Consider the following 27,304-nt stretch of genomic DNA (forward strand, 5'->3'; position numbering starts at 1 on the left):
GGAAATTCTTCCCCTTAGGAAAGCTGAGCCACCCTCACCAAATGTCTACAGTATCAGGAAGGGAGGGGGAGGAAAGAGGGGCTTCCTATGAAGCAGTGATCCAACATCATTTGATCTTCTGCAAAAACATCATATTCAAAATGCTTCCAGAGCAAGATGACTCAGACTGACACTTGGGATGCACTAATGACTTTGACAGAGTCACCAGTTTATGCTGGCACAAATCCAGGCAAAAAAGTAAGGACGTAAAGAAAGAAAGTAGTTGGAAAAAGAGAAAGGGAGGAAGTCAGAAAGGAGCAGAAGAGCCTGTTCAAAATGAACAAGGAGTCACTTTGCTTAACTCCAGAGAGCAGGGCCCAGCAAGTTGTACTCGAACACTGCATCTTCTTGGCCTCAGAAAGGTAGCAAAAAACCAGCAAACATGGTGACAGCTCTCAGTTGAGGGCCAGCAACAAAAGCCAAGACTAAGAGATACAGAAGAACTATGTGGGGGAAAAAAAATGCGATTACCTGCGGTTGCTCCTCAATATTAAAACGATCAAGAGTTCAGAAACTGGCTTTGCAGTGGCTGAAAAATTAGACATGAAGCCTCTCCTCCAGACACTGCTCACTGGGTTCAAACACAGAACAGGTTTCATAGCGTCACCCCAGAGGGCATCAAAGCACAGAATCTGGCACATTTGATCGTTTTTAACACGAGGGAGCTAAGTCTGGTGCTGGGGCTCCGGCACGGCGCTGACTGGATCAGCTCCAAGAAGGACAATACTTGGGCATTAGTCAAGTCATTAGCATCAAATGCAGGGTCCAATTAGAAGAAAAAAAAATCCAAAATGGAACTACAAAGTGTGGTCAGGGAGATTTTCCATTAAATAGTATCTTCCTAGAAGCGTGCCAGTCTCCTAAATAAACAGCCTGGCTACTCTTAAAAGCTGTTCGAGGAAGCCCTTTTAATCTTTGCCCCTCAAACCATGGAGATTCAGGTCTTACGCCAGTGCTTCAGCTCAATTTAAGCATGGTGTCACAACGCAGCCAGAACAGATGTTTAACACACATTGGTGCAAGAGGGGCTGCAACATGAGTAGCTTGAACGTTTAAAAGTTCTGGGCATCAAAAGTCCACCGATTTCCAGGACAGATCCTGAATTAAAAAACAAAAATGCCAAGCTATTTATTAAATAGCCAAGTCTGTACTTTGGTGCCAATATATCAGAAACAACAGCATAAATGTTCACTATTAATCCAATGTTTAATGCTAAATAGAAGAAATGGCTGCTGTATTCCCTGCCACAAATTTAAAAATCTCCCACGATCTGCTTAAGCATCATGTGCTATGAACAAGTTTGTCTTATGCATAAAACCTAGCCGGGGCATCTCTTTTGTTAAAATACTTCCCTTAGTTTTTCTGAAAATTAATGAAGTGACTTTGCTACTTAAATGGGCCTTCTGAAAGGAGCAGGCCATCTAAGGCATTTAAAATGAGGTCCTGCCCAAGTACTGTGTCAGCTTTTAAAGGAAGGATATTCCATTTACTGCTTTCCTCACAAAAGAAACACAAGTACTTCATGAAAAGCAAGGTACTTACTTCCCTCCCCACCCTCAGAAACCAAAAGGTCATTTAGTTGGCATGCATCTGATAAACTCTAAAGTAACCCAGGAGTCTTGCTTCTTTTGGGAGTCAGGAAGCTGCAGACAAACTGATTTGCTTCTTCCTGTTTCAGAAAATTAAAAATCTCACTTATACTCAAAGGACTCTTGAAAGCTTCAACAAAAAGGTCTTTAGCAATGTGCTTAACCAAAGCCAGAAGCTTGTCAAAACCAAGTGCCAGAAGGACAAGACAGAAGGCTTGAAACCTCCCCTGGATTCCTGCTGCAGGACCAGCGGTGACCCAGGCGTACAGGCAGGGGAACTTGCTAGTGAATGCTTTTGTAACTGGGGCAGATGCAGATTCCTCATCTATCAGCAAAATGATGTGGATTTCCACTGCCATTCACATACAGTCTTGGCAGGACTTGCTATCTAAAGCTCAGGTTCATCTCAGGCTTTGGCAGATTCTACTACTGAAATTACCACCCAAGGAAGCAGATCTGGGTGCAAGGATAGTACGTGCTCGTCAGTCTGATTCACCTCCCCACAAGGCCCAGCATTACCTTGGTCACTCAAAGCAAGGCTGGCACTAAGCTCCTGAGTGCTATGGCCCGGTGGGAGCAAAGGATGCAACTTCTCTGGAAAAAGCTCAATGTTTATTAAGACAATGATTTCACTGCAAAGGAGAGTCCTTCCATTCACAATACTTGTGACTAGTTTGAGCCAGTATCTAGCAGTCCCATGAGCAAAATAAAGAGTCAGCTTCTAGGCTCTTACACACTTACAATTCCCCAGCTTCTAGGTTTGCTGTTCACATTGAATACACCTATATAACACACTACTTTCCATGAGCTGTAACTCCATCCATTTTCCATAGCTACAATTTATACATGCTGTCACTGTTTCTCCCCATTTATAAGCCACAAATAATCATATTCAATTTATCACAGCCTCTTGACTAGCTGGACAAAATACCTGAAATAAAGTGCTGCATAGCAAAAGGAATGGAGCGGGTTGGTTAAGGACTTTACAAACGACATCTCTAGAGTAGCAGGATAAGCTCCCACCTATGAAAGTGGGATATATACTTTGTGCAATACACTCATTGCATCTTAGAAAATGGATCGATTCATATGTGGACAGTGGAGTTTACACATCTAATTTAATTATAAACTTTGAGACTATGTGTTGATTCAAAAGTCTATAACGAAGGTTGAGGTCATTTGCACACAAAAAGAAGGCTCCCCCCTTTTAACTGGATTCCTAGTAGTCATCATTAATCCATAATAAAATACAGTGTGCCAGACTAGCATCTCCACCTGCCTTTTATTTTAAATGTCAGTTTTTAAAGAGTGGAGCGGTATGGAAACCTGGTTTAACAAGCGCCCTGAACCCATTGTTTATAGCCTCCATAAACATGGCTTAGTAAGAATTACTGACTTAATCAGAGTGAACTTATCTCCTGGTGAAAAGAGCACTTTAAATTTCAGAAATGGCACCTTTACTGTGAAAATCTCTTAACTTTTCAAACAAACTCCAGGGGGCCTTAAACACCAGGTCAGTAAATAAGCAGCAGTTAGTGGGATTCGTCCTACTCCTGAGCAGCCAAACACTTGAGATAATTAAGCTATATTATTTAAGAGTTTGCAAAAACTACATTCCAAAGAAAGTATAAAAATACTGTACCGAGGAAAAGGGCCCATAGCCAATAATATACTAGAAACAAAGTTATGTTCCATTAATAGCTAACTTCCACTTTAATACACGTTGGTATCACTATTTATACTCCTTGTTTACTTTTTGCACTTCCCACCATTTTTACAACTCGCTCACTGTTACACTCGTTTGCAGTTAGCTTCATTTGCAGATCCTCACTATGATGTTTGAGCTTCAAATAATACGCTCTATATTTAAGATGGAACTATTGGCACTAGGTTTTTTAAGCAAGTAGTTCAAGTCCCTGTTTGTTTTAGGTTTAGAGAATTTTAAGATGAATTGAATTTAATGGTAGCTTTTTGTGACTAGATCCTAATGCTGACAAGCACATATTAACACTGAGCTAAGTTCTCTCTCCCCTATCAAGGTTATAACTGTTCTAAAGTTTAAACAGAAATATAGGCATCCATTCATCAGTCCCTAGTTTTACGTTATACCTTCTTAGAATGCAAAGCGTCGTTCACAACAGTAAGTTTGAGATCCCTGTGCTTTATGAGTACCTCGCTCTTGCCTCCATCCGTCAGGGTTAACGTTTATAGTTTATTTACTTAAGAACACCACTACACGGCAGACAGCAATGTGTCAATCTGGCTGCCAGAAGCAGGAAAAGCAACGGATATAAAATTTTATTATTTCATGCCCCAACAGCAGCCAGAAGGACTTAATGAAATCGCTCTTAGATTTACAATCTGAAATCGCTATTCAACAGACAGATATGGTTAAGCTAGATGTGCCCTTTGACCTTTCAACCCTTTGATCCTTGCACAGCAGGTGGGCTGCTACCCCCCCCTGTGCATCTTCCACTCTTCCGCCAATCTCCTAACCTTGATGTGCAGTAGCCCTGATCCTACACAGGTGATTCTCAAGATCCTTATCACAAGCAGCTGCTGCAAACTGAGTGACAAAAATCACTAGTGTTGATACGATCCAATGCTACTGGACAGAAGGAAAAAACGTCTGCACCTACTGGAAAGCTCTTCAGTGCTGAATATGATAAAGATCTTTCTTAAAACTTCATGTAATGTCATATGACAAATCTCTTATTAAATCTGAAGTCGTTCCTCTCGTGTTTACAAACACTTTTCAGCAATACAATAGACTGTTTTACAGATGACTTCAAGCATTTATGACACATTTTATCCACACCCCTTAGACCATGCACAGCAATGCTTGCCAAAATTGTGTTTATACCAGAAATGTGTCTGCATATGTATATGTATAAATGTGCATAACAAAATTCGCTTTCAACAGGAGTTGAATTTAAAAATCCCCTTTCTCTCCCCAATATCCATTAAGCTCCTTATGTTAAGATTTGGAAAACAGTTCCACAATTCCATAAATACAATTCTTAAAAAAATTAGATTGATAATACACTTCAACTTCACAAGATAGGCCCTTCACAAATAGTATTAGCGCTACAACTAGAAAGGCCCAAGGCTAATGCCAAAGACTTCATAGTCGCCGCCAGAATTTAACATAAAGTGCGTGCACGTGTTTTTCAGACACACACACTTGGTAGTCTCTAGATCTCCGGACGAAAGTTTTCCACCCTGTTCTTGTTTACTCAGATACACCGGGTTACATAAGGGAAGGGCTACTACACTACACACATTCTTATCACACTTATTGTGTTCTACCAAATTAAAGATTTAAGATGAAGTTTAGTGAATCTAGACGTTATGCTATGATGACCACATCTATTTTCACTGGGCTGAAACTAACCGTTTGCTTCACTGAACAGATGCAGGATTTGCAATGCTGGTAATGGCCCATGTTGCTTGGGGGCAGCAAAAGAAAATAGCGTTTTTCTCTTGCTGATAAATTCAACTGAAATATTTTATATACAAACTAAATGTCCATGAATTTGGCCAATGTAGCTTACTTCTACTACAGATGAAGACGGTCTAGTGATGACAGTTTAAAGGTACAGAACTGTCTTTTTTTTTTATGCTGCCACTGGCTTTCTTTCTAAGCAAATATTAGTTTTGTGCCCTGAATCAAGCACGACTAAGAGATGCATTATTGTATAACTTCTGTAATTGTGGAAAGCCTTGAATGGAAGATTGCACTGTCAACCATTCAGAATCTGACTGCTACATAGGACTATCCCCAAATGCTTAAATGAAACCACATGCGTTTCAATTCCAGTAAGTATTCCACTAGGTCAAAGGTATTCCTCTTCCATCAGCACCGCCACACTAATAACCTCAGCTACACAAATGGGAACTAAAACCAATTCTGTCCTATGACACAGTGTGCAGAGGCTGCCAGCTAAGCTGGGCATTACTTACAACACACTGGCCAACTAAATGCATCACAAATTCCCAAATAACATTTAATATAGGGTTAGTAACAAAACCGGAAGACTGAAGATGGGACAAATTCATTTGAGATGGTTCCATTTTCTTATCTCGCTGCTATTTATCAGTACTACTTACTTATCTTTGTCTAATATGAATTTGATTAGTGCCGTAAGTGAGCTCTATTATTCATGTAATAGCCCAAGCCTTGCTTATCTAACAGCTTATAAACTTTCAGTCTTCTTTGAAGTTCCTTTATGGATTGCTAAATGGAAATCTTATAAAGAATGACTAACTAGGTGATGATAGAAAGGCTGAAAAATAACAGCACCACACAGTTCTGTATTTTCTACTAAGATTTTCTCTCATAAATCAGCTGGAGCTCTCTGCCCTATAACAGGAGATTATCTTATCTCACTGGAGAACATTTCAGTCACAGCAAATTAGACTTAACAGTCAATGGATCCGTTTGATATTTTAATCATAAGAAAAAATTGTCATTTTTCATTAAAGTAACTGCTCCGCCAACAATGCCAAAACTCACAGCTAACTTTCAGGTGCACGGCTGTTTGGAAAGGTCTCTAGAGGCAGAAAATGTGGGTATCTTTTAAAAAAACATTTAAGCTGGGGGAAGGGGAAGATTAACTTAAAAAAATGCAGTGGTACTTTAAAGGAAATAGGCTCTAACAAGGAAGCCAATTCTTATGTTCCAAGTTAACCATGCTTTAGCCTTTTATTTCCACCTTAGTTACATCTGTATGCAGTAGGCTCTCACCCAAGTAATTTGGTACCCTGCCTGTAGTAACGTCCGGTTTGGTTGCCGGAGCTGCCAGGACAGACCTCTGACCTATGTGGAGCCTCAGTGCCTTCCATGGATCCCACACAGGCTCAGGATCCACCTGCCTGAACCCAAATGCAAGACTAGTCTTGGGGCCTTGCCTTGCTACCATAAAGTGCATGTGTCAAATGCTTTGCAAGACACAGAGGATGCAATTTATCTACTTTTTTATAAACTATTTTGTATTGCTCTGAATAAAAATCATTAGGCAATTAGAGTATCATTTTAATTGCTTTTTAAACTTATTTAATTTTAGAAAGATTGTCCTAATGAATACATTTAATGATTCATGATTGCTAGGACACAAGGAAGTATTTGGTTTCTACAGTATTTTGCTAAGAGAACTGTAAGGTTCAATACATTTTTCTATGTATAGAGAAAGGCACAACAAAGGGGAATGGGCTTTCAGCAGCAGAACCAGAACAACAGATAAACTACAATAATGGCCTAATTTGACAAAAGTCCATCTTCCTTTGGCCTGGGCACAGAGAAAGTATACTTTTACTTACAAATAAATAATAAATCAAATAGCCTATTGTGTGTGTGGCTTTTTAATGGCAATGGCAAAGAGATCCAGGAGATGAACTGAATCCTTTTAGACACAAACAATGTACCTTTAGGAGCTAATAGAGGACAGGCTCCCTAAATACCAGGGCTTTGCCAATATGCCTGCATGCTATTTGAAAGCAATCTGGCTACGTCAGATACTAAACCCAATCTTTTCCCCTTAGATATTTACATGGCTCCATCTCTGTACTATCCGAGTGTTTGAGAGAGAGTTAAATGTCATGTAAATCTAGAATGTATGCAGGTTGCACTTGCACAGGACAAGGAAACAAATCTATGTCCTCACTGTAAGATCACCCATTAATCTTCATCACCATCTTGTGCTGTCAACCAATCAACGTAGTATTTTTAGCAGTATGAGGGGCATCAAAATCCATCTACAGACAGAAGTAAATCGTATGCATATCCTGTCTAGCTTCTGAGGAAGAAAGGCTTCCTCTGCTGAGTTCTAAATGGGGGGGGATCTGGTTCTAGCTGATCAAATGCATCAGATCGCATGTTCCACGGTGAGACTTGAAGTCTTTTACAAGGAAAAGGAAAACAAAATATTTCTCCCAAGACAGGAAAATATGATGCACCTCATCCTAACCAGGATACTGGATGCAAATGCTTCTGAAACTTAGAAAATTGATATCCAAACTTGCAGGGTCAGGCCCACTCCTCACAGTCAGGAAATCTGACTCATTGATCTTAAACTGGGCACCCCCTCAATCCTTTCTTTAATTCATTCTGTGCATCATTTTATCCCCATCTGGCACTGGTCATTGTTGGAAACAACAGACACATGAATTAAAAAGGCAATCTACAGTACAACTTGTTCCCTTCCCACCGGCTCTACCACAGAACTATAAGAGAACAACAAGGTTAGTAAATCTTTTCTATAAGTGAAAGGGAGACCTATCAGCTATACAGGGGTGGGTAATTATTTTGGGCGGAGGGCCACTTACTGAGTTTTGGCAAGCCATGGAGGGCCGCATGACAGGCAGCCAGGGGCAGATAAATATTAATTTTCTAGGGGTTTAGGTTGTAGCCGTGTTGGTCTAAGGATATAGGCAGACAAGGTTCCTTGGGTGAATATTAATTTTCTAAATTTTTTAGTGGCCCTGTGGCCCGGATAAAATGGCCTGGCAGGCCGCATCCGGCCCCCGGGCCGCATTTTGCCCACCCCTGAGCTACAACATAAGAACAACATTTACATGGTAGATCATTTTCAGGAACTCACGAGAGGGGGTTTGGAGGGGTGAGTCCATTCTTGTACTTGGGGAAAAAGTATCAACAGCTGTAGGCTCTAGTGTGGTAACTAAAATGCTATTTAATGCCTGAATGGCATGTTTTTTAAATAAAATTGTGAAAACATCAGCCTTCACAATATGCCTGTTGTTATCATCCCTGTCCTAGAGATGAAGAAACCAAGGCGCACAGATTATATGACTTGCTTAACCAGCTAGGATGAGAATTCCCAATCTCCTGGCTTCTAGCTTCAAGCAAGGTGTGGTGGATTGAGCATGGATTCAAAATACACTGTTTGGGTTTTGTTTCCTTGTCACAAGTGCGTGAGATCATATGCAAGATAAGGATTGGAATACAGTTTTAACTTAAAAGTGAGAGCGGCTCCAGGGCCCACAGAATTTGCTGCTTTTCAGCAAATAAGTGCAACTTTAAAGGTCTTTAAAATGGAACGTGCATGTCAGACTCCATTTGACCCACTATAAGAAACTGTTTATGAGTTGCTGCCCTGCATGATAGAGCTTTATAAAGTAGTACAAGCACAGGGATCTATGGCTCTTGGGAGGACACCACCCTGGATGATCCCTGCTAGGACGTACAGGGGCAAGGAAATCCGTGACCCATGGTTGGTTTTGATGTAGATTCCAAATGTTCCTGTATCATATACTATTTTATGTGGTACGTATCTCAGTGCCTGCTACGCTGTAAGACAGTGTACAGCACAGCTCACACATTCAAACTTGAGTGCTTAAAGACATACAACAAATGAGACAGTTTACAGAGGTACGGAGCACCGGTAGCTCCTTAAACACCAAGCTTGGAAAATCCTAACCCGTGCTGAGGCTTGCATGCTTTCTGAACACCAACCACAGAAAACTTGTCCCCACTTCCAGAACTGACATGTTTTTCAAATGCCCCTCTTACAGGGCATGAATGACCAAGAGTAAAATATTCCCATCCAACACCTTCTGGAAACACAGATGCTACCCACTTGTACAACTTTTGAGTGTTAATCTAATAAGACTACTCTATAACAGTCTAGAAAAGGCAAAGTACAGCCTGGTCCCTATTTATGTTACTGAAGTCAAACTGCCCCTCCAGACAGTTGCATGCAGTCGTGGCAAGCTGGTTAAATAAAATAAGCTTCACACCACACAAGGTGAGGAGATGGATGCCACATGCCCCAGTTGCTGAATCTGGCTTGAAAATGGAATCAAAGGCAGTTTACCCAAAGGACTACAAAAATAACTAAGTAAAGCTTTGTGATACAAACATTAAAATTAAATGTGTAAATCACACAACCAATTCCAGTTAGCTGGATTAGTCACGTATTTAAAGTTCAAGTTAAACACATATGTAACCACTTGAACTGTGGACTAAATCACAAAAATACAGACTACTCAGAGCTGGCGAGGAAGACTTACCTCCATTAAACTTAAGTGTATTCCAATGAGGTAGGGCATTGGGGCACTGCAAAGAAAAACAAACAGCTGGTTTATATTCTGATAATGCCAAAGATAATTAACAGACACTGCTTCCAAGATCAGCTGCAATGCAGATACTGGATACAGGGTTAGATTTCATTCAAAAACAAAAATCCAGATTCTGAACTGAAAAATATATCCATCTCTTCATTTTCAGCCAATGTTTCTCATTATTTAATAAATTCATGTTACAGCTTGCATGGTAGAGCTGCAGCACCTAAACAATAGCAGTTAAATACCAAACAAATATCTGTATTTTGTTCCATTTTTAAACAAACAGAGAATTCCCAGCATGCAGCTCAGTGCATACACAGAGAGATCCAGAACTAAAACACCGGATATCTGTAGATCCCAGAGTCTTCTAGTGGTATTGTGTACAGCAGGGGCAGGCAATTATTTTGGGCGGAGGGATGCTTACCCAGCAAGCAGCTGTGGCATGGGGTGCTGGCCAAGGGGCAGGCGAGGGGCCACTTCTCCCCCATTCTCAGCACCAGATTGTAACCCACCCCACTGCCAGCCTGGCAGTGGGGCCGGGTTACAAGGCAATGCTGAGTGCGGGAAGGAGAGGAGAAAGCAGCCCTCCCCACCCCATGCTCGGCGCCCTGTGCTGCAGCCACTCGCAGACTGCCTGGGGCTGCCTGTGCCTGCTCCAGACAGCCCCGCACAGGCTGCGAGTGCCTGCAGCACGGGGCGCTGGCCATGGGGTGGGCAAAGGGCCGCTTTTCTCTGTGCAGGGAAGGAGCCCAGGGAAAAGCTGAGTGCAGGGGGGAAGCAGCCCCTGGGGCTGGGGCTTCTAGTTGGGCGGCGGGAGCGGGGCCAGGCAGGCCCCGCTGTTGTTGGAGCCCTCTAGGCTTCCCCTGGGTCCTACTGCCCTTAGTTCCTGTCATTTTTTGACAGGAACTAAGGGCAGAGAAATAGTAATTTTCCAAATTATTTAGGGGCCCCCGTGGGCCGGATAGAGTGGCCTCATGAGCTAGGCTGTATTTTGCCCACCCCGGTGTAGAGGGTCATCCATACAGAGTAGTATGTGTTGATTTACTTTTATATGCATCATCCAGTGACACTGGCCATCAAGTCCCTGGGTATATGCATTACAAAAAGAGAGCATTTTAATATTAACTTCTGAATTCAAGAGATTCTTATGGTAAGTGACACCCACACATTAGAAATGTTTAAGAAAAAGTCTTTGGATACAACTAGGAGATGATTCCAGAGTCCCCATGACCTCCAAAAGATATAAGTTGGCAACAACTATTTGGCGTAAAGGCACTGTATTAATACGTGAACAGATTCTAAGAGCAAGTATCTGCCCCCAGATCTGGGTGTGTAATTCCCGATATCATGCAGCACGTTAAGGCAACAAGTTGGTCTGTTCCACTTTCTGTCCTGATGAAAATATTGACAGCAGTCAGAACAGGACAAGTTAATACAAAAAAGACCCTGAAGGGGAAAATGATCTTTTGGCATACAGTATCTAGCACATCTAGCTTTATTGGAGGACTCCCAGTCAACTAAGCTGGGAAAGCTTCTATTTTCATTCCTGATCCCTCCAATGTAAACAGACTGTCTATTAAATTGAAAGGACATGGGCACACATCATTTTTCCTCTCTGGACTGGGTAAAATGACCCCTCATTTGATTTTGGACTGTAGATTTACTGAAGAAGGTTCGTTCTTCTCATCTTACGTGAAGAGAGGGAGAGAGATGTCATTGTAGTGACTTGACTCAAAATCTACTATGTTGCCTTCTCATGAAAGAGCAGACAGCAGCTCAAAAATGTTGCACTGGCAGCATTAATGGGAAAAAAAACTACCAAAATCTTATACGGGAACTTTTCCTCACCACCATCACTGAAAACCAAGAGCCCTCATTGTACTAGCTGCTAAGAAGATGGAGGTAGCCCCTGCCCTAGGAAGTCTACAATCAAAACTTTGAATCACTTTGTAAAAAGACATTCTACATAAAAATTTCAGTATCCTACAAACTTAACTTTTTCACTGAAGTGTTCGATTTCACATTGTGAATTACTAAATTTTTGGGAGCCATAAGAATGATCCCACCCTGGTGTTTTCCAACACAGCAATTTAAAACTATCCACTTGCTAGAAAGTAACTCTCTCCTTTCGTTTCTTTAGCGCAGGGAGAACTCTGGGGTTTCTGGTTCATTGGGAGACCTAGCGGTCAGAAGCAGTATTTGAAATCATGCCCTTGAACACTAACTTGTGCAGTGTTATGAGGTGTATGCATTACAGGTTAATGCCATCAAACTGGAGGGTATTTTATTTGTCACTGGTATGCTTTAATTGTGGGAAATAGAGATGTCCTTTACACATACTGCTTTATTTCTAATGGCCACATTCCAGGGGCAAGAAAGTGTCCAACAATTTTAAACTCAAAGTGTAAACCATTCGTTTAGCTGCCAGCTGCACAAACGCTCAACTTCCCCATGTGCCCGGCTGTGCTGTCCAAGCCTTCTCCAGTATACACTGAAATAAATGTGTTTCTAATTAAGTAGCTTCAGGAACACGACAGCTTCAATGTCAAAAATACAAAGTCTGAACCTCGGCAGGAAGTCTTAAGACTACAAATGTCTCATCTAGTGGAACCTTGGCTAATGTAATGAAAGGAAGCAGGAAGGGCGCAGTATTCCAGAAAACTGGCCATTTATTAATGTGTCCAGAAGCACAGCCTGTCAGAGTGCATAGAAAAACTCAAATTTGTAAAAGTTAATTAACTGTACCATGTCGATCTTTCGATCTTCCACAGTCAATCAACAAAAGGCTGAGGAGAATAATATATTTAATAAGAATAACAGGACTGCTGCAATCAACTGCCAACAAGTGAGATTTTGAGATGCTGGAAAAAAGATACAGCCCAAGACATCTTGAATTAAATAACTAGGTGATGAATTGCCTGTTCAGTTTACTAAACTTGAGGGGCTGAGTTCAAAAGAAACAGAGCACTTGAATAGGTATCGCTGTTTGGAGAAAGTCTACCTGCTTTTAATGGCACCATTCAAGATTAATGTGCGACTACTAACTTTTTAACCATAATGTCTAGAAGTCCCAATCCCAGCCCAGAAACCCACTGTGCTAGGTGATGTATAAACACAGAACAAAAAGACAGTCTCTAGTCCAAAGCACTTACAATTACTAGTACGAACAGTGAAAAGGAGAGAGGGAATACAAGGAAACAATGGGACAATATTAGTTGGCCTGATAGGCAGTGAGCTCCACACACCGGATACCTAAACAACAGTCGAGTCTTTCGTAGGGAAAGGAGAAACTGAATGGAGGAGAATGCATACGTTTTGCAGGCATTTACAAGGACCTATTCCCACCATCCCCTGAGACGTGACAGGGAGCATGAGAAACAGCATGGAAACACCTGGCTGAAAATTTAACAAGTGGGCAATGGAAGCTGGTATCAGCCCAATCGGAAACAGGATTCAACATCATCTCAACAGTGAATGGAAGATGATAGGCAGACTTGCGATACTCTGTGAAAAGCCCTGAAATACAAACTGCTCACATTCAACAGGATGGAGAAGGCAGAGCCACTGTAGATACAGAAAGAAAAGGAAGACAGAAACAGAACAGGAGAACAAGGCATGCTGCAACTTTCTCAGAGTATATAAGCAGAGCAGGGCTGCATTTGTCAAAGCCAGAATGAAGGATACTGCAGTAAGTGAGATGCAGAACGACGAGAGCTCTGACACGAGTCTAAGTTGTGTGGATGAATAATGACGATCTTATTTTAGATGTGATACAGAAGGGATCTGCAAAATGTAGACATAGCTTGGCTATCCTAGAAATGGGGATTGAGCAACAGGAATGCTGGTGGTGCTGTTCCTCATGATCAAGGAATGAAGTGGCATGGAAGAGATGGTGTGGGCTCTGAAGATGTCTGCAGCTATCCTCAAGGAGATGATGTCAAAAAGAAAGACTTCAATTTGGTTGGAAGGAGACAGGTCTGGAGTAGAGGCAAGCATACAAGTCATCCACAGAGATCTAGTGTCTGTACCTGCGTTTGTGAGCAAGACTACCCAGAGGCAAGGTATGCTGCAAGGAAAGGGGGCAAAGGACAGAAGCAGTGGACCCCCTAAAGAAAGTTGGATGTGGAACGAGGAAGACGCTGTAAAGGACACGTTGGCAGAGTAGAGAGAGAAACAGAAGAACAAGGATGGGAGTGTCACAGGTATTAAAGGAGAGCAAGTTTAAGAAAAAGAGCAGAGTCACCCTACCAGAAGCAGTCAACAGGTCAAGGAGAACCAGGATTGAAGACTGGTTGACTCTCCAGCTAGGAAAAGGTTGGAGACTGGCGACAGCCATTGCACTGGATTTTCAAAAGCGAAAGCAGGATTGAAGAGGGTTTAGGACAGAGTTGCAGGAGAAGAGCTGCAGACGGAGACAGCAAACGGCATAATCAACGAACTCAGAGGTGAAAGGAAGATGAGAGAGCAGCTGGAGAGACAAATGGGGGCAAGGACATTTTTTTTCTTTTAAGATGAGTGACATTAAACACACTTATTGTAAAGAGAAGAGCCCGATATGACATCTGAATAAGCAGGGGAAGGAGATCGTGAAGGGTCACTGGAAGAAATTGGGGGGGGGGGGGGGAAGCAGGAATTAGAAACAAAGAGCAGAAGAAAAACCTCCTCATATTATCATAATGGTTCCCCAAGTTTAAAGAACAACATGAAGGACTGCCATGAAATATTTATACACCTTTAATTTTGTGCATTATTTCCATACAACAGTGTCAAAAGGTCTCTCACTGCTGGCCATAGAATTTTGGACTTGAAACGGTTTTCTGACTATGCATCAAAACCACAGCCGTTTGGTATACACAAGTAAATTCTCACATGGCTCATGAGATTATTGTCCAAAAAGCATATTAACACGTTTAAAATATATACCATTTTAAGGAAAACCTACTGCAAAGTACTTTTCTGCTAACGGCTGTGAGTGCTTTTAGTCCGTTCTTTCTACCACCATTCAGGTTTCTCCTAGGAAACAAATTAACTGAGCCTGGACTCTTCTCTTTCACAGCATATCGGACGCCATGACTGCTTAAGACTTTATATAAAGCCCTATTGTCAACTGTGTTCTGCTACTAGAAAATAAACACCTGCCATCGCACATCTAGATGCCTAGTATCACCCCATCTCATAAATGGTCTCAGTACACTGTGATGGCTCCTTCAAGCCCCTATTTAGGTCTAACAGCATGAAAAAACTAAGCAATTTTTCATACTTCCCCAGTTCAGCCAGGTATATTTCAGCAATTTCCAGTAAGGCTCTGGTGAGCTTCAGCAGAGGGCATCTGGCGCAGGTATAGAAGAAATGTGCTTTCACACGCTCTAGTCCCTCTGAATCATGATGCAGACATGACAGATTCTCTCTCTCACTTCAGTTTTCACCTATTGTTCAACACGACCGCTATTCTAGTCCTGGGGCTTCCCACAGCTACGACTACCAATTACACAGAATTGCCTGGTGGCAGCCAATATCTGTTAAGTGCAAAATTAAAAAGCACTAATTTCCAGCACACACATTTACTGCTTAAGCAAAACGCATGCCTGGATCTTTGGAAATGAAAAGGTAGGCCATTAATCCACTGTGCTACACTGTTTCCCAATGAGAAAAGGGTTATTTATAATCAAATGAGTTATACAGGTAAATATCAAATAATTAGAGTAGCAATGCATAAGCATGAATATGGATATTGTGGACTTAACGGCTATACATTGCCCATTCATTATAACTGCATTTTTACAATTTGTTTAATTTCTTTCCTTGGGCTAACTAGAGACCTCTTAATTATGCTCCCAAGAGGTGGGCAACTACTAATTGGAAGAGAGGCAGGTGAAATAGAGGGATATTTATTCTCAAGTGCAAAAAAAATATTTAAAATACTGCCATTCAATACAAAATGAAGATTAAAAACCACTGACATCAAGAAGAGACATAATGTACTGCTGCCCAGGGAGTTATGCGACTTTGCCAAGTTATTCCAGGGCAACAAGCACTTGCCCTGGTTTCTGTGCATCACGCTAGCTCTGTAGGTGTCCAAACATGTGAACACTGCCTTAATCTGCTCTCCATATGCCCATGAACTGGTGCTTTCCTTTGCAAGCAGTGTCACTGATTCCCCAGAGAACTACTCATTAAAATGGGGCAAAATATGACCCCAACCTTTCGGATGGCTGTTGCAAATAAAATAAAGTGTATTAGAATTTGTTTAAAGAGGAAGAACCTAGAAAACATACAATGAAGGAACCAGAAGAATCACCGCAAAGGCCTTTAGTGCAGGCACAGAGGAGAACCAGACTGGCCACGATGCCTAGTTCGGACATGAACTCAGTCCCTTGCTCCCTGAGCAGCAGAGGGAGTGCTTGCTCTCTGGTTACCCTCCCCAGCCAGATGAAGAAGCACAACCGATTGCATTTGGGATCTGAGAGGAGAAAAAAACTGCTGGGAAAAAAAGACCACAACAGACCAGTGGGTAGAAAGGATGGGAGGGGAAAAATGAAACCCCAAACCTCATAAGGGTCATAAAGAGGAAAATTAGAAGGGGACGAGAGTGAAAAGCAAGTGAATGGCACAGCCAATGGTTCAGCAGCTAAACCAGGTCAAAGGACACATGCAGGGAAATGAAATCAGTAGCTGTTTCTCTCTCAGCCCGGTAGATTAGCATGTGAGAGTGTCTGAGAAGTGTTGGCAAAAGAACAGCCACTGCACCCAGGCACCAAATCCATCCATCCACTGCTTGCCTTGTTCAGTGTGAACATACTTCTTTCACCAGAAATGGAAGAGTATCACAAACTACATCGAGTAGTGGAGGCGTTGTGCTGTCGCTGCCTAAGCCTCAGGGGCAAACAAGAGTTCCCTTCAAGCGGTATAGGTGTAGGGTGCTGCTATCCGCGGGGCATTGAGGAGCGCAGAAGGATTGTATTTTTTGAACACTCTTCTAATGGATTCAGCAACACTGAAGTGGTTTTGGAGGAACTGTCCAACAGTCCCTCCCCTCGGAGGGTGAAGAAATGCCACAAACAGGGTTTTAAAGAGAAGTGATTTCAGCAAGCAAGATCCAAAGTGCCACACTAACAAGAAAAAAAAAAAGAGCATCTCTCTTGTTAACACCTAACATGCCATCTTAGCATAGGCTTTCTGAGAGACTTCATAAGTACCGGTGCCTCCCCTTAAGGCAGCATCACCGTTTGAAAGATACTATATGGAATCCAATATCACAAGGTCTCTTTTTTTAGAGTTTGTAATTTGACAGTAATTGGGGACATGGTAGGAAAGAAATATTGTGTCTGGTTAATCCCTGCCATACAAGCATGTGCATTTGGAGAGCACATTTAAGGAGATAACGAACCAGGCTGGGAATCAAAGTTGTAGACTTGAAATACAACCTTCCAGCTGCTCCAAAAAGATTAGATTCAAGCAAAAGCCCAAACTCATCCCAGATAAGAAAGACCGACTTGGTGAAACATATTTGACGTTTTGTTGCATCTCAAACTTTTTTTTTATTCATGGATAAACTTTGTGTGGAAAGGAGGAAAATAAAACTTCAAACTTAGTTATTAATAACAATGGACTTAACCTAAAAAGTGCCACTCAAACTTTGCCTCCAAGCTGCTTCAGCTCTTCCCAAATCCCCTCCTCAGGAAAGTGAGGGTGGTAGAGTCTTAAAATTGATTCTGAAACATTGGACAAAACAGCGTAGGAAATCTAAGTGATGACACAGAGAATTTCTGCATGTCACAACTCAACTCATTTGTAGAGAATTTTTCTGCTGAAACAAACCATCAAAAGTGAATACTCGGTGGGTGCTGATCCATTCTGAAAGCTTTCAGTGACTGCTAATTGTACTTTATAGACACAAAGGTCAGTCCCCCCCAACCCCTTTTGTAGATGTGCTTGGGTCTTCAGACTACTCAGTCATTGTCACAATGACCAGAGAAAGCTTCAAGAGCAGCGAGCAGAGGAGTCAATGTCGACAGAGTCAGTTGAGAGCCTTGCTGGAGTACAAGCTCCGAGTACAATTTTTAGATTTCACTAGAGCTGGAGAGATGTCTCACTCCCTTAATTTCCTCTACCATCTGCTTTAGTTTCAGCTCTTTTAAATTCTTATGTCACAGCTGCAAAGTAAACAACCAGACAAGAACTGAAATGAAAATTAAAATCAAAATAAAACCCTGAAGTTTAAAAATAAACGTCAATCCCAGTTCATTTCCCCGAAGATGCAAAGGCCCATAAGTAATAACACAGCTTTACAGCAGACGGGAAGAAGTCGATTTATCTGTTTTCATGGCCAAAATCACCTTTCCAAGTTCACACAGTAACAAAATAGATGGGAGCTATTTTGGGAAACATATTTATGGCTCATAAATTGGTGCTAAATTGATTTATTCAGACAATTACAGTGTGCGATTACCACTCTAATTAAAGTTCACATCAGGCTAAGATAATCGGTTGTTGTATTTGTGAATGTGCAATTAGAGTCTCCCTGATAATTATAGGTTTTAAAATCATACTTTTCGCCTACCAGCCTGTTTCGTTCGTTATACTCGCAGGCTGAACTGAAACGCTATGAAAGAGTCCATTCAGGCTGGCTCAGCTATTCGTGCCTTTATTTCTTTGGGTACACAGCCCATGTGTTTGCTTTGTGCACACCTGTGCTCCCAACTGTGGGGTCTGGTCTTAGCCCCTTTTAACATGTCTTTGTCAGGAAGTCAATGAATACCTAATCTTCAAACCCAGTGTAAAAGCCTCTTGTGGCCTACACCGTTGTCCTGAAAACTCCTAGCAGCATGTACCTGAAGAAAAAACTGGCAGCAGCAGCCTTCATGTGTTAATTACACATGCGAAGCCCATTATGCATCGAAAGGGCACCTGCTGGCAGCGAAAATGACTAGAATCTGCCCTTCCTGTGCAGTGAGTAAATTGAAGGTTCATTTCTACAGGAGATAATAGTTTTTAGATTCCATTCTGTGTATCCTCGACATAGGCATGTACTTAACATTTAAATCATCCACAGAGGAACAAACCTTCTTTAAATGTACATGTTCCCGGCTCCTAGCATTTCACTTAAAATGCTAGTTATTCCTGCTGGTTCCTTACTCAGAAGCACCGCAGAGGCTTTTCCTCAAAACGCGGGGAAAAAGTCATAAAGAACAATATCATAAAGTTATTAGCATAGGCTCCAATTTCAAGACAATTATGGATACTGGCTGAAGACGCATAAGTTCATTTAAGGCGATGAAATTGCATTTTGAGCAGATGATCTGCTCTTCCCAAAAGCAGTGCTGTTGTTTAACAACCACCGGGTTTCTCCTTTTGTTTCTGTTCAAATACACCCACGGATTTGTTTTGTTGCAATATATTGTGGGGTGGACTATCCAAAAGAACTCAACGCAAGCAGCAGCATTTAGCAAATAAAACATTCGAGGGCACTGATCTAAGCATACACAGGTCATATTAGCTCTATTTCCAATTCATTTTGCTTCAGGAATTCTAGCCTGGTATTGTATGTCACCAGTGCCTATTATATGCCAGGAAGGCATATAATGTCTTCAACATTCACTTTGTTATCTTTCCCCCCAAACAACACTCGGGCATGTTATACATGCTGGAATGGTCTGTTGTTACTGAGTAAGCACTGTTCCACCCCGAACGCATGTTAGCGGAAGAACAAAGGGTAGAGACTGAAGTTTGAATTCAAAGACACATCCCACCACAGTTCTGCGGCCACGTGCTGCTTGGTATTTGTGTGAATTTATGGTAATAAGAGCATTTCTTAATTCACACCCCTCTCCAACCACAGAGGGAACATGACTTTTGGCTTTCAGTATTATAACAACTAAAGGATTGGCAGCTGCTCTACTGGATGCCACAATCAGGGTTAACCAGGCACTTTTCAGCGTTTACGTTTCTATTCACAGAGCCCGCAATCCGTGCCCCTCTGGCAGTTGCACTTCACTCCTTGGGGGAGAAATTAACAAGGAGCAGTGCCGGGCTCCAGCGAGAGAGGCAAGGGGAAGAGATTAGGAACAGCATGAAATTATCACGCAAATTTTAGGGAAGCGACAGTCTTACAAAGCCACGCTGCAGAGGCTCTGCTGACAATGTGGCATTCGATGTGCTCCTGTGATTGAAGACCCTATCGTAATTCATATGTGCAAGGGGCCATACTAAAGTTGTATGGACCACCTTTATGCTGGAATAGTCTAATTTTTGTGTTTCAGCTTCCATCAGGCCCTTACGACAGCAGTGTATTGATTTTTTTTTTTTTTTTTTTTTAAATCACCCCCGGAGCATGATATACTGTACAGATGGGCAGGAAGGCAGCCCCCACCCTGTAGAGCTTCACTTTAAATGAGCCTGGAATGCTTCAGGACCTGTGGTTCCCTCTCGCCACCACCGCACAAACACGTCCTGCGCTCCCACGGCAGCATCCCCAAGCACACTGTGCTGCTCCCTGGCCTGGAGACAGTGCAACTGAATGCAAGCTAATTAGCATGGGGCAGATGAATCAGCACCGTCACTTAGCAGTGCCACTCGACCTATTCAAAGCCCTGTACAACCGTGGTTACATGGGTTCCAGTTTCGGAGACAGCTCACCTGGAGCACTGCCACATACTTGAGAATGCTACTTTGGACCGCTGTGTAGATACAGCCTTTGGGTTCCCAAATTACACCAGCCCCACCGTCAGCACCATTTGGGAAGCGTATTGATCCTGATCCCTTTGCTCTTCCGGCTGAGACTACTTCGCCCTATCCCTGTCTCAGCCTCATGCGAGTTCAAAGGTTGGGTTCTGTGTCTCCAGGTCGCCCAAGAGCAGGCTTATCCCAACAAAAGTCATCACGTCCAATTTCACTTCTCAAATTTGAGGGAAGCATGCTGGAATAGCACAGAAATTACAAGCCAAATAAGTCACAAACAGAAAACTTTAAGACCAAGCATCATGAAATGCAGAGCTGTGAGCTCAGAGCTCTGGGCTGGATGCTTACTGACACAGCATTGAGGATAACCTTAAATCATTGTCCTTCCCTGCTGTTGTGGAGATGTCTGTAACAGGTGCAAACTGTCTTGGAGCTAAAACATCTATTTAAATCGTGAAGGCTGATACAGAATTATAATCAACACCATTTCAAAAACTAGCTCTGCCTTTCATACCACTGTCTCAAAGCTTTCTATTTGCAACTTGTTATTTGGCTAGTGATTTCTGGGCTACACCGGTATGCTTCCATCAAACGCGAGAAGTGAAATTGATGCTCTGCGTGATGGGAGAAGGAGGGTGACAATTAAACCAGCACGCACAACAAAGAAAAGATGCATCTAGTCTCATACCCATATCTATTCCCCCAAATTATGAGTAAATTGTGATACCACCTTGTAAACTCACCTGAACAAAAATAAAAGTCACAACAAGAAAATTAAACAGCATGAGTCAAAAACCTGAAAGCAGGAAAGCCACAGGAAATGCAAAGGAGTCTTTTCTGATGGAGCCTTTTTTGTTGGATTTTTGATTCCAAAAATAATACTAAAATAAAGTCTAGGTAGTAACAGTGTATTTTACAATTCCAAATTTGTATAAAGCATTCAATGTGAACATGTTGTGTTAGACAACAGCACTGGTATGCTACAAAAACATTGTATTTGACTGACTGGGTCAGCCACTTATTTAATATACGTATTTATTTTTAGATTAATGGTTGAATCATAAAAACACTTAAGCTTTAAAACATAGAGATGCATAAAACTGTTGCATGTCTAAGTGATATACAGCCTTACCAGCAGTAGTCCAAGAGATGTGGGGGCAGAACGGGAATGTAAACGTGTTGCCAGAACATTGGGTAGAGCATAGCTGCAGACCCATGAATGCAGGCAGTTAACTGAAAGAAAAATTAAAATCAGATCATCAGTAAGACACAAGCTAAGCTTAAAAGAAATAGCTAGCAAAAAACCAGAAGTATCTACTGTGTTTTTGTCCCTGAATCTCTCAACTGCACAACACAAAAGTGTACTCTTAACAAAGGCCGCTGGTGGGTGGAGTAACACTGGTTTACAATGATGATTGTTGTTTGACCTAATTTTGTTAATAGCCGAGTACAATAATTCATTCAACAAACAAAACCTGAAGAGAATATTCGGAGTCTTCCACAAACAATAGAAACCAGGGAAAGAAAACAAAGGGGAGAAAAAATAGAAAAGTATTAAAGGCAGAAAAAGCTTGATCCTGGCAATTACTATCTATAAAGCAACATACCACTGTAATGAAATTATGACACAAATAGAGGGAAGAATCTGGCAGTGTCACTAGTCCGGTAGGGGCGCAGGGTAACACAGTGAAAACAGCACGGGTTCCCTTAAAACACAATCGTATAAAAACTCAGTCACTTTACCTAGAATTACCAAAGCAAGCAAAGAATAGAGTTTATCTACTTGGATTTCATGTACTGATGGTCACACTCTTACTTTAAAAATTAATTTAGCTAGGCTTTAACACCAACAGAAACCGAGAATTAGAAGGACCACTCGTAGTAAAGATATACTGCAATCAAACCACGGGAGGAGCCTCGTGGGATGCTGAAGGAATGGTTCCAATGTAGACTGCAATCTCATTCAAAACTTTCATTAATAATTTGGAAAAGAAGTAAGGAGGACATTGGTGACATTTACTGAGGACACTAATAACGTGGAATGTGTTGTCAACCCCAGTTCAAGCTCCTCCGCCACCATTTTTAAGCTTGGGGATGCTGATACGTGAGACATGGCGACACTTTAATTAAAGCGCTCTAATTAAAGTGCCGCCCCCCCCACACCCCATCCCCCACCAGCCCCCGCAGCACGTGTAAAAGTGTCCAAAGTGATGTGAAGGAAAAGTTAGGATGAATATCAAGACGTGTCTTGGCTGAAATCTATTAGGTTGTCAAGTAGTCTCCAAAATGGAGCGGGAAAAGCCCCATCAGCTGAATCATTTGCAACTGGACAGACCTCTTACACTTATATTATACAACAGGGAGTCAGAGCTTGGCAGAGAAAATCATCTAGGGGAGCAAACAGGTCATCATATCTAATTTCAAGAATAAAACTAAGGCTTATCCTATAGCACACCAAAACGTAAGTGGCTGTCCCACAAGGCCTCCATGTTGGGGGATTCGGTCTCAACTGTGAACCTATTTCTGCCTGTGTTTTATTCCAGAACTTTAATGTACTTTCAATGCAGTTTTTGTTGGCTTGTTTTAACACATGAATAACTTTTACTATATAAGCAACAAAATCTGGTTTTAGCGTTAAAGTGGGGCTGACTGGGCATGAAGAATGGAGGCAGAGCATATATTTTAAAGCACATCTCTTTTTTTAGCCTGTGGACTCAAATCTATTGCAGTCCAGGGAAAAAGCAAATCTGGATAAGCTATGACTGCAAAACAGGAACCGCTGAAACTCTCTGGAGGGAAGCTGAGGCTCTGTGCGCCTTGATGCAGCCCAAGAACCACAGTGATGCAAGAGCCCCATGAGTGGCTGTTTTTATTATGGTTGCTTTTCCACCATGAAAGTGAATAAAAATAGATTTTATAATTTACAACTCAAAAAAAATACAGATGGATTTTTTTCAATTTTTTTTTTTTTTTTTTAAATCACTCCCAGGCTGAGACCTTTTATGCCAAATACAAGCCCTCGGTGGACTTTTATGACCGAGATATAAATCCCTGAATTGGGAAGCCAGAACCTTGCACTGTACTCTGTCACTAGACAAGAGATGTTAGAATATTTAACATTACTATAGTTAAAATAATCTACAGTAGTTACAGAACCTAATACTGTAGCCCTGTGAAAAGCATTCACAGATTTGATGGAACATGAATCATTGCCTGTTTTATGGCATTAAATATCCATCTGTCTCTGTTATTAGGGTCTCAAGCTCTCTATTTTCCAATAAATCTGTATTGAGATTCACACACTTACTGCTGATCACAAGGGTAAAGGAGAAAGACTACAGCAACAGCCTAAAGGAGGGGAAACACAACATTTTCTATAAATACTTTAAAATGAAGACAAGACAGTTTCTAGAAGCAAGTTCTAACTGAGACGCAAAACATTAGAAGGAATTTTCTTGTCTCCTACTAAGAGACAATGGGGGGCAGGGTGGGAGGCTCAGCATTTAATGACCCATAAAAATACTTGTGGCAACCAGCACAAAATCCACACTGGATCTGGTGCACCATGGAGGAGTAATAATGCACTGTGTCCACAGTGCTCATGCTGGCATCCCTTATTAGTACTGTGAAAGGGAAAACCACCGCACGTATACCGAATAAGTTCTAATTCTGAAGAATTTCCGACAGGCCCATGGGTTAGTCCGCCGTTGTGCTCGTTAAACATACACGCGCACCCACGCCCTTTAAATATCTGGGGTTTGGCCAAAAGATTGGCTTATATTTTTCTAAAGCTATTTGCTCATCTCCATGTGCAAGTGGCATACTTGCAAACGGGGATGAACACAAATATGATCAAGGTAGATTTTCTGTTCCTTAATGCCGAGATGAATATATTTAAGAAAAATCACATTTAGGGGCATATTCTCAACCTGAGGCCTGGAGTTTTTGAATTTAAAGCCTACTAATATTAATGGAAATTCACAGAGAGAACACACCATGCACTGAGATGAGAATACCGTTCTTCAACTAACACTTCCTCTGTACTCCTTTGCATCTGTAAGTACATTTCCAGGTAGCGGGAAAAAAGAATCAGTCAATTTGAATAATTAAAACTCACTGTTGATGTATTTACAACTCTCCAAGTCTCTTTTTTTGGGACATAGAAGGAGAGCTGTAGCATCAACATTTAACCTAAATAGGCTAATGTCAAAATCTTGTTTCAAGTAATAAAAATGACACAGATCTTATCTTCAGACTAATGTTATACACTAATACTTCCCTGTAACCTTTAATACATTATGAAGTGGAATGTGAGGACAGTTAAATCACTTGTCACTTACAAAGTCGAGCTTTTGAAATGTCACATCATATCATCAGCTACTGATTTAGTAGTTACATGGTCACATTTCCATGTAGGCTAGAGCACTACAGTTACATTTATTCTTCTAGCATAAGAAATGCAGATTTTAATCTGATAATATTTTTATACCTGAAAAGAATCATGAAAATTCTTGTTTTCTTGATCTACAAAAGCTCTTTTAGTTATCAGAGCGCACATAATCAAGTCAAAGGAAGGATTATGTGGGAGACAATTTCCACAAGTAATTCCTCCCCCAAAGTCTTTCTTTTAGGAAAGTGTTTTATGTTCTTTAACTCTGTATTTATTCCAAAGCTGTTCTATAAACATTCACTGCCTCTGACAAATGCATACTGGGGAGAGTTACTTCTATTAGATCCTATATGCATATTATATGTGCATACATTTTAGGCAGTGTTTTAAAGGCTAACAATGAAACATGCATATTTGATTTCGCATCATCTTTAAAACATTCTGTGTACAACAAAGAGGTATTGTGAATCTTTATTTTAAGTGTAAGTTAAGAAAATGAACCTATCAAAATCACACTCAGCGGGAAAATAAGAAAGTCAGTATGTGTAAAATTTGCCTAAGGTCATTAGTCATAATGAATATTCATCAGGAAGCAATTATCAATCCTATTTAATGTCTCCCAAAAAGATTTTGCCCTTAAGCATTTGAATATTCTGGGCCTGTTCACAAAAGTACTTCAGGTAGATAAATTACAGTACCGCACAAAACAGGGGCTTGCCCTGTATGTTGGGAAACTGGATGCTAACTGCATTCCTTCTTACGTGGCATCTCTGTTACTGGAGGTTTGCCACCAGGGATGTTTTGAGTTAAATGAATTATTTGATCTCAGTGCACCATCCTCATCTAACACCGGCTTGAACAAAAGGCAGTTATGGCTCAATAGCCTCATTGATGCATGTTAGAATCAGTCTCTCCCTAAAGCTTGTCTAGGGGGCACAGAGGATAGAGATAAGCCAACTAGCTCTGAAGCTCTTCCAGTAATTTTTCTGGTTTGGGAACTGCTATGACGTTTTCCTGTACTATATTTTTAGGACAAAAACTGTTTTGGAAGCACACCAAATGAGGACATGAGGCAGTCAGCTCTTTCCCAAAGGGCCCAGGCGTAAAAGAAAATCTGTGTGGATGCCTTGCAAACCTGGTCTTTCCTGGCGACCCATCAAGTTTGAGCTTGAGCATCCAATACAGCTTTCAAGTCTTCCTGTCCTACATTATACTGTGGTTTGCTAGTAATCCCACTGCATCTCGGTGCTTTCATTTGGCAGGCTCTTGATTGCTCCTCCAAGTATACTGGCAGGCTTTCGGGCAAAGCTAATACTTACCTTAACACCGAACATTCAGAGCTCTGGGGGTGGCTTTGGAGCAACAGAAATGTCACAACAGAAGGTGCCAAGAGATCAAAGGGCTCGTGGCATAGTTATGAGGCATCCGCAAATTAAAACATGAAAAAGTTCCTTTAAATGCATTGCGTTCTGTTGCAACTTCATCCCATGCACAAAACTCTCTTCAATTTTTTTTCCATTTAACTTTGTTTGGCTCAGGATTTTGCAAGACAATGATGAAACAACCAAATCCAAATGATACCTGTGCATCAATGGCATACATAAACTGAAAAATCTTAAAGGAAAGAAGAACGAACTTTGCACAATACCTCATGAGCTAAAGTTAATTTAAGACATCATAGCCACTGAAGTCAGTTTAAAGAGGTATGCTAAGGAAGCACTGTCACCAGACTAAAACTGACTAATCCCTGTAATAAATTAACTTCCACTAATAATATTTATCTCCAACCAAGAGACCGTGAAAATCCTCAGGAGAGTGGCTGCACTATCATGCAGGACTCGTTACTGATTACACTAATTTTGCACAATTTATCATAGAATAGCATCCGTATTCTAGACCACACTGCCTGATATCAGAAGCCTCACATCACAAACCCAAGGCTGGCAATAACATGTAAAATCGTTAATCACCTAGGACATCACTTCCTGTATCCTCCACTTCCTTATACTAGCTACCCGAGACCACCAGCTTTAAAAAACCTGGATTATTTTAGGCACAAGCCATGAAAGACCATAAACATGACATGCCTACCTCAAAACCATGTATAACATTCATAATGCAGCAATACCAGCACCTGAGACAGCAGCAGAATAAAAGTAGCCAATTTCTATTTAAATCCATTTTATGCCACTGAGACACTGAATCAAAAGAGAAAGGAAGACAGTCTACCTAAATCTGAGTAAAAGGTCTGGAACTGTCTGTAATAATTTCCATTTCACTGTCACTTGCATTAACAAACCCTCCCAGCCCCTGTGAGATCAGGTTTGTCAGTGTGCGCACACACCGCACCACTACACGAGTTTCCCCCCCACCATTGCTGTTAAGGCTTTCTTCGCTACAATAGTCACTGCCGCAGCAGCATTCCTCCGGGTCTCGGCTCTCCACCACCTTTACGTGCTTTTCTTTGGGATATGGAGCCTAAAAACAGCATTCCAAGATGAAAAACCGAGAGGTAAAATCCTTAAAG

The 27,304-nt window shown here is 41.4% G+C and overlaps 1 protein-coding gene across 7 annotated transcripts in view; it reads right to left on the minus strand.

Annotated features, from left to right (window-relative positions):
- DENND1A (DENN domain containing 1A) overlaps positions 1-27,304 on the minus strand; it is a 287,266-nt gene that overhangs the window by 107,718 nt on the left and 152,244 nt on the right. For all 7 annotated transcript variants that reach the window (XM_059715740.1, XM_059715737.1, XM_059715734.1 and 4 more), the window contains 2 exons: positions 21,520-21,620; positions 9,657-9,702 (listed from right to left, as the gene is read on the minus strand). In XM_059715740.1, the coding sequence (XP_059571723.1) occupies positions 9,657-9,702; positions 21,520-21,620 (147 nt within the window). The remainder of the gene's footprint in view (positions 1-9,656; positions 9,703-21,519; positions 21,621-27,304) is intronic.

Source organism: Alligator mississippiensis, chromosome 12, assembly GCF_030867095.1.
Source record: "Alligator mississippiensis isolate rAllMis1 chromosome 12, rAllMis1, whole genome shotgun sequence".
NCBI lineage: Eukaryota > Metazoa > Chordata > Crocodylia > Alligatoridae > Alligator > Alligator mississippiensis.